Source organism: Hippocampus comes, unplaced genomic scaffold, assembly GCF_001891065.2.
Source record: "Hippocampus comes isolate QL1 unplaced genomic scaffold, H_comes_QL1_v1.1 scaffold226, whole genome shotgun sequence".
In the NCBI taxonomy this organism is placed as follows: domain Eukaryota; kingdom Metazoa; phylum Chordata; class Actinopteri; order Syngnathiformes; family Syngnathidae; genus Hippocampus; species Hippocampus comes.
The window spans coordinates 81,795-95,339 of NW_017805477.1; the positions used below are offsets into that span (position 1 = coordinate 81,795).

The following is a 13,545-nucleotide window of genomic DNA, read 5'->3' on the forward strand; positions in this document are numbered from 1 at the left end:
CAGTTTAGTCGAGGTGTGCGCGTGTAGATGTACATTTTAATGGGGTGATCCGTCAAATCCCTCGGACTTTGGATTTAGAAGGGCTGGGAATTTCCCGACGATATTTAATTGTGTGCTGTTTATTTTTTTTTACAACTATTTTTACACGACTCATAATTGTAGCCGAAAAACATCTACGTGCCTTTTTGTTTTTTTTATTCGAAAAGAAAACAAACGCGAGGATTTTTCTTTTTTCATCGGTGTATAAAATAAATGGAAGTCATGCGCCATAGTCCCGCGTCCGTGCTGTGAGGCACTCTAATTATTAATATAAAACGAATTCACGCAATGATGCGCATATTCCTTATGAAAAAAAGAAGCGAGAACACGGTTTGATCCCCAAGGCTCGTCGGTTCACGCGCATCTCGACAAGATGATGATGCAGTCTTACTGCGCCCTCTGCCGGTCATCAGGAGAAACGGTCTCGTCTCTTAAAGGGGACGTCCGGGAAACCGGAAAATATATTTTTAAGGTGGACCGGGAGAGTTATCCAGACGACACCGACGACAAGCTCAATATTTCTGTATTTCACTGCGTTTTCGCAAATGGCTTGCTGGCAAATGACACATGAAGACGTTTATGTTTTGGTTGTTATTTTTCAACCCGTTGACTTGAAATAAACGCGCCGATGGCCAAGTCGTGTTTTGCATGACTGTAAACTACAGCGTGAGCGAATTGCATTGATCGAGTTCTCAGTTGAATCACCGAACGTGTTCTTAAATTTAAGGATTATTAACATGTAGTTTATCCTCGTGCGTGCGAATTTACATTATAGACAGTAAAACTGACGTGGGGTGACAAGATCAAATTGAAAAGAGGTCCGGCTAAAAGTACACATGAATGTGTGTAGGCATGATCATGGTATACAAGATACATTATTTCTGTGAAATAAGTGACTTCTATTAAACACGGTTACTGTGAAAGGTATATGGAGGTACATACTTTTCTTAATTACATAGACAGTCAACGAACAAAGGTTTGAATGAAGTCGATACAGTACTAAATTAGATGTTAGATGGAGAAACTAGAAAGTGTAAGCAGAAACTCAGACTTCAAAAGTGACCGTCGTCTCCACTCGTACGATGTTATTGTCCCCCAAGAGATTGCGTTTGAGAGGGAGGCGGGGTGTGACACCTTCCTCCCCCTCTTCACACACAGCCGTCTCTCTCCTCACCTGCATACAGTCACACTTGAAGGTCCGGGCACCTGCATGTCCCTCTTCTTTTCCACCCCATCCTTCCACACCGACGAGTGTTTGGCTCTCATCCGTTCATACCATGGACGCTTTGACCGGCGCTCTCCTTCTCTGCTTGTCGGCAACGGCAAGCTCCCCGGGGGAACCTTCACGGCGGTTCTCGGGGTGCGTCGACAGCAGCAGCCCGCTTCATCCCGTCAGCAGAGTTCGCGATGACCTTGACCCGAAATCCTGCGGTGGCATTTGCCTAGATGAGGGGTGAGAGAACAAGTTGAAAGGTTCAAGATTTTTTTGTTGTCATACTCTTTAAAAACAGGCAACCCCCTCCCACCTCCCCCCGACGTTCTGCGTTACAGGATATATAGGGGCAAATATAAACTTGGATTTCAAATCATGTTTTGTGTAGTCATTCGTTATAAACCAGGGCTGGGGAACGTCTTTCCTCTTTGAGTATTTCTTTAGGCTCGCATGCAAAATTTATGGAAACCATTTCTATCATTGCTTCCAATGAGCTCGACTGTGCTCAATTTAGTCCCGTGACTTTTTCTTTGTGTTCAAAGAGCCATCGATGACACATGCCATAGGGTTCCCCACCCCTGTTTGAAATCCTACTTGAGACCCTGAAACGGTCACTGTCCAATTCACGCTTATTCTTATTTTAATTTTCATAAGGTTCATAGTTGCTGCATTAACAACACAATGGTGTTACTGTGGACATGCGTTACAAGGCGTGAGAGTGTCTGCATGTTTCAACACTTCCTCTAATGGAGGTTCACAGGAGGTCAGAGGAGAACAGGGAGGACAGAGGTGGGGATTGATTCTTTCTTTTTAATCTTGGATTTCTTTCTCGTTATTTCAGCGTTTAACTCCTTTGGATGATCTCTCCTTAGAGTCCCGAAACCTCCTCTTGGGAGCAGGGCGAGAAATTTCGCACCTTACAGGACAGAAGGGCCATTTTTGCGCCACGGAAATGTGTCGACCCCTCTGAAGAAATTGCATGCCGTGACGACTTTTGTTCTGGAAGTTTGCGGGAAATTGGCGGGATGCCTTGACCAGGTCACAGGTGAGAAGCTATTTAAAATGAAGAGGATTCAAACTCAATGGCTGAGATTTTTGGAGGTGTTTTCATGTTAGACAGACACCATTTAGTTGTTGAAAAAAAAAGGCTGACACATTGTAGTCAAAGCAAAAAGAGGTGAAGCTTAATATTAACCAGGATTGTGCAAACAAAACTACGATGCATTAAAATATAAAAGTACCAGTGATGGACTGATTTTGGGCTGGGACGATTATCGTTCCCGATATTCTGTATTTTGACAACTTTGATACAAAGATGTCTATTTTCCAAGATCGAAAACAAAACTTGAACATGTTGAAAATCTGAAGAGTCAAGTATTGGGAGTTTGTGCTGTTCAAAATTTTGCCAGCAATTTTTTTTCGCATTGACCACATTTGACTATTGGATTCAAATGTTCACAATCGGCCTCCTTGACTATTAATAATTGGTTTCGTATTGGCCCTGGGAAGGGGGGGGGGCAGATCTGTCGATTGATGGGACTGGCTGAATCAACAACAACACAAATGGAATTTACTTGTGCATGCATAATGCATTTGATGTCTTGCTGTTATTTTTCTTTTAACGTTGATGTTTTGTGTGTGTGTGTGTGTGTGTGTGTGTGTGTGTGTGTGTGTGTGTGTTTTCAGTAATGGTGGAACTGGGTGGACCCAATGACATCACTGTGGAGTTCCTCTGTGGGACCTCAGCGTGTCAAAGTTCACAGCAGGTCAACGTGTCAGATGATGGCTCCTTTGCAGTTTCATGTCAATGGATTTGGGAAGGGTCAGCCGAGCATGAAATCAGTATGTCTGATGGGAGGGGGCGGGGGTGGGGGGAACCTAACAAACAAATGTTGCGTCAGATAGCTTCTTTTTGGAACCTCCTTTTTTTGTCCTATTATTTTTAGAGTTGACGGTCTTCAACCCGATTTCAGAGCATTTCTGCCCCCTGAGCCTCGACGCGGCGGCGCCGTCGGAGATCTTTTTGCTTCACGGAACCCCCCTCCTGCACACAAGCTCCCAAAATGGGACCGCGCAGGCTGTCTATGCGGGGGATCTCATCACGCTGCGGGCGTACGCGGCTGGCGGGCCGGCAGCGCGGTTGTGCTGGTCGTTTCATCACAGGGAGGGAGACAAGGAGGTGGGGGTCGAGAGGACTTGTGAGGCCCTGAATGGCAGCCTGGTATGCGAGCGTACGCTTCGCTATTCAAGCGGCGATGCGTGTGTGAATGCACGTGTGCTGGGGTCTTTTTTGTTTGCTTATTTGAATGAATGTTTCTTTCTGAGGAAGAATTTGGAAGCGTGATGTTTTCTTGCAAAATAGCACAGCCATATCCATGTACTCCAGGTAATGGACATTGTGCGAAGATTCCGCTTCTTTGAACTCATTGTGTCATTTTTGGTCTAAAACAAAAGCCTTGCGGGGTCACTGTGCACAGCAGACGAAATGATTGCGAGCAACGGCGAGGCGTTGACCCAATGGCTGACGTGCATTTTATCTGACGTCACTTTTGGATCATGAAGTACACGGGCACAACTTCACAAAAATTCAGACTTGACCAAAATAAGACTGATGCTCACTTTTTGACGCAAGAGTGAGCGGATTGTCTGTCAAAACTGAGCACTGTTCTTTTTGTAAAGGCACAATTTCTTTTTTCCTGGGCTCTTGGATGTCCTTAGATTGTGTGCCAAAAGAGGAAACGACAAGGCGGGATTTCCTGTAGAATGTGATCAAAAACTCAAGCATTCATTTCAGAAACAGTTATAGCGGGTAGAGTTTGCAGTTTTGAAGCTGCCAGCAAGATATGAATGTGGCCACACTTCACACTCGCACCCCCGCGGCGTCACTGCCGATTTTTAAATCATTGCAAACTCTAAGTGAGGGAAAAAAAAAACACTGATCAAAAATGAGATCTGACTAAAAACACAGAGAGCCCCTTCATGCAGAAGAACGACATAACATCGAAATGTTGATTTGTTTACTTGTAGGTGGTTGTGCCGTCTCCAGCCAATGTCACCGCTGCCAACATGATTGACCGAAGTAAGGAGACACCCAGTGACACCCGTTCGACTCCAACTCTTACGCATCACAAAAAAACCCAAAATATTCCTGCAGGTGTTTGCACTTCATGCTCTGTTGCTGCCTGCGTGTGAAATCCGATTGCCTTTTCAGGTGTCAGCGTTTATACGGCACGTCAAACCTACCCCACGACTACGGATGTGGCCTTTTCGGCTGTGACGGATGTGCCCGAGCCGCTGGACATTTTCTGGAATTTTGGTGACGCCACAACGGCAAGAACCGGCAGCAGGAACGTCACCAAAAGATACGACACTCCTGGAAGGTATGTTGCCCATCAAACATCAAATCGCTGCACTCATATGGGACTACATTTGCTACGCTTGGAAAGAAACCCAATTCCAATGAAGTTGGGAACTTGTGTGAAGCCGAAGTAAAAACAGCAAGCAATGGTTTGCAAATCCCGTTCAATCTATATCTAATCGCCAAAAAAATGACATTCTATTTGCCCCAACTATGCCTGAATTGGTGTTTTTCTTCTGGAGGTACAAGGTCACGGTGGCGCTGTCTGACGGTCGCACCTCCCTCACGTCCGGAGCGTTGTCCATCCTCATCCAAAGGCCTGTGAAGCTCAACAAGTTGGTCCACCGGGCCTCCGTCCTTCGGAACCAGACGACCACAGTGAGTTGCAGAGTGGATTCCGGCACCGACGTCACATTCCTGTGGAGCTTCGGCGACGGGACGACAAAGATGGGACAAAGCGTTGAAAGGCACGCGTTTCTCAGGTGAGGAAAGGTTTCGATTCAAACGTGGATGCTGTAGGTCTGACATTGCGCATCACATGCGCAGGGCGCGCTGACATGTATGTGGTTGTAGCACTGGAGAGTTCCTGATGGAAGTGACCGTGTCCAACCGGGTCAGTCGCGGCTCCCTCAACAGCGTCATCTTTGTCTTGGACCGTCCATGTCGGCCTCCGCCCGTCAAGAACATGGGCCCTCTCAAACTCCAGGTAAGGCCGTTCACTGGTCTGATTGCGCCAGTACTTTTGACGGAGATGTTTCTTCATTCAGGTGCGAAGACACAACATCATCCGCCTGGGCGTGTCCTACGAGGGGGACATGGAATGCGACGCGTCGAGGGGCCTCCGTTACACGTGGACACTGTCTGACTCTGCAGGCCACGTTTTGCCGGTTCCGGATGCTCACAAGCAGCTCCTCGTACTGCCGGGACATCTCCTGCACCATGACACCTACACCGCCGTGGCCAGGGTAAGTCGCAGGAAGCAACGCGGCGATGGCGTTGCAGCCATTCTCTTTGCATCCAGGAACTTCTTTTGGGAATATAAAATACCGGCATTGGCTTTCGCTTGTTCAACCAAACATTTGTCCAGTCCGATGTTGACTTGTGCTGCTTCAACCTTGTAGTGGTTGTGTGGGAAATCGCTGTCATACATTCCAGTTCTTCAAATATAATTCCAGGAGAGAACAAATCTGTGGCATTTATCTTTATTTTGTGCCATGTTTGCGTGCGACGGGTTGACTTTCCGACTGCACTTCCGCAGGTCGAGGTCGTTGGCAACGTGGTGTACAGTAACTACAGCGTGAGACTTGAAATGATTCCCAGCCCTCCCGTGGCTTCCATCCAGGGCGGCACCAACATCTTCATTAACCACGCGAACATGACCGCGCTAACACTGGATGGGCGGCGTTCCTACGATCCCGACTTCCCGACGCGTCCGTTGAGGTGGAGGAACGCTGCAGCCCTTTGCGCTCAACCGGAATTCAAAGCAGGCCTTGGCTTCTATCCCAGCGAATTTTTTATTTCCAGCGTCAAATGGATGTGCCAACCGGTCAGCTCCATCAAGAGTTCCTGCTTCAAGCGCCACGTCGCTACCGGCTCTGCTGTGCTCACCTTTCCCACCAGCTCCCTCCAGCCACGTTTTGACCAGTTCCAGTTCACTCTCAGCGTCCACAGCGGAGCGCTGTCTGCTTCGACGGAAGCTTTTGTCACCTTAACGCCGAGCGTCGTCGGGTACCGGACAAGTTTTGACCAGTTTGCACACACGACAGGCAGAAATGGACAAATAAGAAAAATAAATAAGCACCCTAAAAAAAAAAAACAGTTGCTTTAGTTGATTCTAGTGGCCAGTTAAGATTTTACCAGCTCCATCTATTGTGTGACTGTCTCCAATTCAGGCGTCTCGCAGTATCATGTCTGCAATGTGAAGGAGACCAAGTAAACTGGGATCAGTCTATCTCAGTCCAAGCCGTGTGTGAAGACTGTGAGGTTCCCCCAAACCGCATCGCGTACACCTGGACTTTGCACTTGGTGAACGCTTCCTCCAAATCTGCGGACGAAGGTAAATCAAGCGTGTCCGGATTCGGGGTGCTTTCCCCTTCTTGGCTCTCGTGGGTGCGCGGTGGTGTATTCATTCACCTGACGTGGGCACAGCCGGCATCTGTCACGAAACCACACGTCGATGGCGCAAATGTGAATGGTTGTTTCTCTTGATATGTGCCGCTGGGACAGAGTTCAGATCAGCCATGAGCAGGACGAGCAGTCCTCAGTGAAATTCATACCATTTCCGCTTCTTTTCTAGTCCCATTTTGTTACACGGTGGACCTCAGTGCCCCATCCGCCATCAAAGAAACCACATCGATGCCCTCCTCACGTCTTCATCCACATCCTCCAAATTCTTCCCAACCTGCTTATCCGTTCGATGCGTTCATTCCTACGGAGGCCATCGCCGGTATGTAAAATAGAACGCAACACTGATTTCAAAGATGGAGATCTATTTTTTTTCCATTCATTCATTCATTCACTGGACTCAGAGAGGCATTTTGTCGAGTGCTTCATGTTACTGTGCCAAATGAAAAGCAAGGCCCTAGTTCGCAATGATGTGGTGATTTTTATCCGAATTATTGACCAGATCCTGCTCTTTTCGAATGCTCTTCACGGCTAGGAGAGGAGCCCTCTTACGTTGCCAGAGGGGAACGTGGCCTTTTGGAGTCCCTGAACTCCACTGCCGCTGAGAATGGTCGCGTGCGTTTGGATCAGAGAGAAGTTGGAAGTCAACTTCCCATTGACTACGACTCCTCGGCAGACTGGGATAGTGCTGATGTGACAGATGGACGAGGTCGAGTATCTAGCTGTGCTCTTCGTGCACGCCGCCATTTGTCAAGTCTCGCCGATGTGAGTCGAAGTCTCTGCTCTTGTGCAGAATCCCGCATTCCCTGGCAAATCGCGGAGGAGGGAGAGCCGGGAATCTCAGCTGGGAGACCGAGAGGTACACAATGTGCAGTAGAATGTTTTGGCCGCTGCGAAAAACTCTCATCGGCATCACTCACGATGCTGCGTTGCAGTTCGGCGCCGGTGCAAACCACAACCACGATAATCAACAGACTCTTGAAAGAATACTTTTCTCACAATGACAACCAATACCTCGACTTGTCCACCCGCCCCGCTTTTAGGTACGGATGTTCTGACGCAGAATCCGGGAGACGACACGTCGTTCCACCCGGTGCCACACGACTCCGAGGGAAGTAATCTGGTGGAGTCCCGGCCCAGGCAGGGCATTTGGAAGCAGACCTTGATCGACCTCCCTCGAGAACCAATAGACGCGAGATCCTTTGCGTCCTACACCTACACGGGTATGCGACACACAGAAAATGTCCTCTCGTTGCCTCGGTCATCGCTCATCACAACGCTGCCACTCCTTTTGCAGGACTTTCGTCTGCGTTGCTCAGCTTCAGACCTTTTAGCTTAAAGCCGGGCCACATGTACATGCTGGAGGCCATCGCAAGTGAGTCCTTCACAGGTTTTTTTTTTTCTTTCTGAAATAACTGAATGCTGACCACAGTGTACCGTATTTGTATTTTTTTTTTCAAACCATAGAATGTCCAAGTCGTATTTTGGGACGCACGCAATTATTCTTGAGAACAAAGCCCATTCCTAAAGGAATGACATGCCAAGTCCAACCAAGTAAAGGGCTGGAGTTGTATACACACTTTGGCATCTTCTGCACCTCAGGCAGAGAGGTAAAAAAAAAATGTTCGACAGTCACAGTACAAATAGCTTAGGGGTCACTCCTATCGCCAGGCTCTCGTTTTTTTTCTTCCACTACACGTCCCTGAGTGATGCCACAATAGTTTGCCCCAACAGTTCTGTGTGTTTGCGCGCATGTCTTTTGAAGGACTTACTGTACGAGTACAGCTTCAGCGTTGGTAGCGAACCTCCCAGGATGTTGTACCAGGGGAGAAACTTCCAGTACTATTTCAGCCTGCCATCTGGACACCCCACCAATGACTATAAAGGTAACAGTTGTAATCAAGTCGATCAAGGACCACATGTGACTCGTCAGGATCACGCATGGGCTCGACCGGTTCATGACTTTTATCTTTTTAGTAACCGTATACACCAAAATCAGAAGCAGCGTGTACGGATCCTCCACTCAAGTTTGCCCTGTAACTGTCCAAGTCCGTCCCAGCTTCTTCAGAGATGTTTCCTTCCCCAATCCTGATGTGGTTTTGTAAGAACGACTCTGTTCAACATTTGTTGTCATTTCAATCTTTGCTCAACATTTTTTGGTTTTTTTTTTCCCTTTCTGTGAGCAGGTCCCAATCAGGGTTGAAGAACCTCTCCGCATTGATTGTGCTTGGGGACAGTACGGAGATTTGCAACTATGTCAGTCTGTTGTCGGGCATCCTCAATAGGCTCAGCTTGGACAGCCAGGCGGACCACCGCACTCAGAGTCATCTGCGGAACGTGCTCATCTCCGCTTTGTGCAAGCTGGAAAGTCCTGACCAGGTGCACACACACAACACAACGCACATACTCCATTAACAAAAGTTTAAAAAATAAAAATAAAAAAGGAGGTGGCGGACACAGAATTTTTACTTCCTCGTGTTGGCCTGGTGTGCATCGAACTAACCTAGGTCAGCAGCGATTGGTTGTATAAGCAATGCTCAAATGTTCTTCTATACGGTAACTAGAATGCCACCCGGTGGATTTCAACCTCCACCCAAAAGTGAAAAAAATCTGCCGAATGCTGCGTTTGTTGTTCACGGGCTACTCGCCGGTTCATGTACCATGTCCGACAAAGCACCACCAATGACGCTGGTTACACTAACCAGGAAAAGGAGACAAACCAAAAACGCTTGCAAAAGGCAAAGATCAATATACAGTTAACGGGAAAACTGCTTGTCATGAAAAGACAAGAACCCCCCCCCCCACCCCCCTCCACCTGGCAACCCAAAACAAAACCAAGTCATGACGGCTTCTTCCTTGGACCACGTATCAGCCCTTGGCAACGTTTAGCAGAGATCCATTTTGTATTTTTGTTAAGATCACAAAAGCATGCATTTTATTACCGCAGAGAAATGTTTCAACTGTGAACTGGGTGATGGCATTGTTCTCTGTGGTTTCACGCATTCTAACATGTTATGCGATGCCAGGACTCAATGGTAGACAACATTGGCATTCTCCGAGATCTTTCCCAAGTGTCAAGACAGGCAAGTTGCAGTTTCCCTCACAGAAACACGAAGAGATGTCGGCTGGAACAGCCCTTGACACGCAGTAATACGTTTCTTAGGTGACTTTAGCCAGCGTCCGACAAGTGGTTACTCACGTGAAGGCCATCTCGGCGGAGCTTTCTCGACCCAGTGCACCCAAGCGGTACCAACCGGACCAGAGGACGCTTAGCACCCTGGTCGCGGTGTTATCGTGCAGCCTGGAGGCCGCCGTCACCGCTCATGACGTCACAGATGTGACGCGCGAGGTGGAGCCCCATCCGCGGGTTGGATTAAACCCAGTAAAGGGCCTCACAGATGACGATTTGCAAACAAGTCGAAGCCAGCAGCTGGAGCAACTTGTGGAAACTATTCTACAGACTGCTTCTGACCTGATCCTGGTGAGAAGTCCCGCTTGAACATTGGCAACTCCATTTCCCTTCTGGTTGTCGAGTGTGGTTTTTTTTTCTATTGTTTTCTTAGAAGCACACCTTGTTGGAGAAAAGCCAAGAGCACGTGGTCAGGAGCAGCTTCATATCTCTCTTCATTGCACGGTGGGACTCAGCAGTGTCGGTCATCAGCGGTGATTCGGCGATATTTTACACGCCAGCGCCGCCGATCCGTTCGCTCAGAGGAGAGTGTGTCCTCGGCCTTCTCGCTGAACTCAAGCGGTCACCTTGGACCCGGGCCACATATCCTGAGAGGGTACGCAGAGCGCAGCGATAGACTGTGAGCTGACTGACTTTGAAGAAATACAACCTTCTCATTGGATTTTGCAGATGAATGGACCGGTGGTTGACTTGACTCTGTATGAATGCAGCACGAGGAGGAAAGTCTCAGTTCGAACGCTTGTTCGGCCAATCACTGTGGAGATGAGACCAAGACAAGACAAAGTGTGTGGGATGTTTGGAGCTGTCGTAAGCTTGATTCGATTTAACTAAAAAGATGATTTCAGCTCATTTTCCCCAAACGGATTCTTGTAAAACACTAATGCTAGTTGTGCGTGGTCTTTGCTGACGTGACCGCGTGTCTCATAGCAGGAAGCCGCACACGCGTACGTCCTCCTGCGAAACCGCATCAACTACCACAGCTTCAACGTAACCCGCGAACATTTACATCAGGCCATCCAGCTGAGTGTGGCTTTCACGCCGCCACCTAAGCGCTCATTTCCCATCACGCTGCTGTTCAGGTATGCCCTTGTTGCATTGGCATGTTTTGCATCTGGGGGGGGGGGCGGTTGATTCGTGAGCCTCCGTTTACGGCAGGATGTTTGCCAAGCCGTCTCCCGGCATGCACCACTTGCATAAGATTCACCATTGGGAGACCAATTCCACTCGGATCACCCTGCCACCATCCTATCTCAAGAGTGGGTTTTTCTTCCAGCCGTCAATGTTGTCGCTGTCCAGTGACTGCGGATTCAACTGATTCGGAATTCACCTCTAGCTCCAGGGGTCGGCTACCTGGCGTTATTCAATGGCGACTTTGGTAAAACAATCAGACGCAAGCACCAGAGCAGCCGGATCAATTACACTCTGGCGGTGGTCGCCAGCCAATGTTTGTCCTTGGACCACTTAAAAGGGGCGTGGACGCCGCTGGGCTGCAGCACGCACCAGGCAGACAGCACTCGTGCTGTCAACTGCAGGTATTGGCGTTGACACACCCAAACGTGTTTCGAGCCAGCCTCGCTCGCCATTTGGTGTCTGTTGCAGTTGTCACCTGTTGAGGGCGCTGACTGTGGTGCAGAAGCAGATCGGGAGCGTCTATGAAGCAGCCGACCTGGACATCTTCCTCAGGTGACCTTGTAAATTGACGGTATCGGGTACGTAAAATGCAATTGGGTACGTAAAATGAAACTGCGTAACGTCAGCGCCAATTCGGCCGATTCGTCCTTCCTTGTGAATACGTTTCACGTCACGGTATGTCAAATGATATAAACGTCAGTCCGTTTGTTTGGAGCGCTGAAAATATCCATTTCGTGTCACATTTGTCATCTTTCAGCGAGGCCGCCGATGTGACTGTCCCGGTTGTCCTGTTGCTGTGCGTGTGTCTTTACGCGCCGGCGTTGATGGGATGCAGGAAAGCAGACATCGTGTCCGAGCAGAGTCGCCGAGTCCACTACCTTCACGACAACTGTCCACGGGAACCGCATCTCTATGCTGTGACCGTCCACACCGGCCTCCGCTCTGCGTACAAACTGAGTAAATTGGGTACGTAAAATGAAATTGCGCAACGTCAGCGCCGATTCGGCCGATTCGTCCTTCCTTGTGAATACGTTTCACGTCACGGTATGTCAAATGATATAAACGTCAGTCCGTGTGTTTGGAGCATTCAAAATATCCATTTCGCGTCTCATTTGTCATCTTTCAGCGAGGCCTCCGATGTGACTGTCCCGGTTGTCCTGTTGCTGTGCGTGTGTCTTTACGCGCCGGCGTTGATGGGATGCAGGAAAGCAGACATCGTGTCCGAGCAGAGTCGCCGAGTCCACTACCTTCACGACAACTGTCCACGGGAACCGCATCTCTATGCTGTGACCGTCCACACCGGCCTCCGCTCTGCGTACAAACTGAGTGCAAAGGTAAGGCCGTCTTTCAACAAGTCTCTATCCGATTCTATGAGAGTAGACGTTCAATGTTCCAATCACCCGTTTGGCAGGTTTACGTAGCACTGTACGGCGGCGACGGCACCTCACAGACAAGAGAACTATCCGTCCCAGGATGCACGCTTTTCAGGAGGAACTCACGAGACACCTTTGTGCTCAGGTGACATCCAAGCATATTCAAGTAGCCCTTTCAGACAAGACAAACATTTGGAGTCGCTATTCCATGAGATGAATTTAACACTTCCAATGACGTCACAGTGCAGCCGAGAGCCTGGGTCCCGTGTGGGGGGTCCGCATCTGGCATGACAACTCCGGACCTTCGCCACATTTATTCGTGAAACTTGTGGAAGTCTCTGAGGTCAGGCTTTTCTTCCTGTCGTGTCGTTGATGCTATGCTCGGCAACATTTGGCGATCTCGTGTGACCGCAGCTGGGGCAGGCCAACATGGAGTCGCCAACGCGGCTCTTTGCGGGCCAGTGTTGGTTGTCCGCGAGCAGAGGCGACGGCCGCGTGGAGAGAATGCTGCGCGTTTGCACTCGTGGAATAGGAGTAGCTCGGGTACGGGCTTGGATCGGCCCCTGTTCAAACCGAGGAATCGCTTCGTCTTCCTCATGACGTCTGCACTTGCATCCGCAGATGATGCGTCTCATGCTGTGTGACTACCTGGCAGATTTCCACATGTGGATGTCTGTGTACAGCTGCCCTCGGCCTCACTCATTCACACGCACGCAAAGACTGGCCGTATGCCTGCTGCTATTTGCGGGCTACGCGTGTGTCAACGCACTGATCATAGGGAATCGCTTCGTCTTCCTCATGACGTCTGCACTTGCATCCGCAGATGATGCGTCTCATGCTGTGTGACTACCTGGCAGATTTCCACATGTGGATGTCTGTGTACAGCTGCCCTCGGCCTCACTCATTCACACGCACGCAAAGACTGGCCGTATGCCTGCTGCTATTTGCGGGCTACGCGTGTGTCAACGCACTGATCATATCGCAAACGGAAGAAGCGGTGGGTCGAAACAAATCATTAACAAACAAACAAAGTCCATGCGTGAGTGTTGTCAGATATATGATGCCAAGCTTCGTTTCTACAGCTCCATTTCGAGGCGGGCACGACTGCGCTATCCCC

General features: G+C 49.1%; 1 protein-coding gene across 1 annotated transcript in view; it reads left to right on the top strand.

Annotated features, from left to right (window-relative positions):
• Positions 1 to 928: 928 nt before the first annotated feature.
• pkd1l1 (polycystin 1 like 1, transient receptor potential channel interacting) overlaps positions 929 to 13,545 on the top strand; it is a 22,349-nt gene continuing 9,732 nt past the window's right edge. Inside the window, 34 exon segments of the mRNA XM_019875535.1 lie at positions 929 to 1,492; positions 1,907 to 2,041; positions 2,125 to 2,297; positions 2,939 to 3,094; positions 3,199 to 3,473; positions 4,280 to 4,331; positions 4,464 to 4,632; positions 4,853 to 5,092; positions 5,184 to 5,316; positions 5,378 to 5,575; positions 5,869 to 6,050; positions 6,135 to 6,338; positions 6,503 to 6,666; positions 6,907 to 7,056; positions 7,270 to 7,727; positions 7,729 to 7,957; positions 8,032 to 8,109; positions 8,202 to 8,344; positions 8,500 to 8,620; positions 8,712 to 8,835; positions 8,921 to 9,113; positions 9,761 to 9,900; positions 9,903 to 10,215; positions 10,298 to 10,519; positions 10,594 to 10,707; positions 10,852 to 11,003; positions 11,080 to 11,180; positions 11,258 to 11,456; positions 11,524 to 11,607; positions 12,182 to 12,389; positions 12,467 to 12,573; positions 12,672 to 12,771; positions 12,843 to 12,971; positions 13,252 to 13,500. Of these exon segments, the coding sequence (XP_019731094.1) occupies positions 2,941 to 3,094; positions 3,199 to 3,473; positions 4,280 to 4,331; positions 4,464 to 4,632; positions 4,853 to 5,092; positions 5,184 to 5,316; positions 5,378 to 5,575; positions 5,869 to 6,050; positions 6,135 to 6,338; positions 6,503 to 6,666; positions 6,907 to 7,056; positions 7,270 to 7,727; positions 7,729 to 7,957; positions 8,032 to 8,109; positions 8,202 to 8,344; positions 8,500 to 8,620; positions 8,712 to 8,835; positions 8,921 to 9,113; positions 9,761 to 9,900; positions 9,903 to 10,215; positions 10,298 to 10,519; positions 10,594 to 10,707; positions 10,852 to 11,003; positions 11,080 to 11,180; positions 11,258 to 11,456; positions 11,524 to 11,607; positions 12,182 to 12,389; positions 12,467 to 12,573; positions 12,672 to 12,771; positions 12,843 to 12,971; positions 13,252 to 13,500 (5,385 nt within the window). The 5' untranslated portion in view covers positions 929 to 1,492; positions 1,907 to 2,041; positions 2,125 to 2,297; positions 2,939 to 2,940.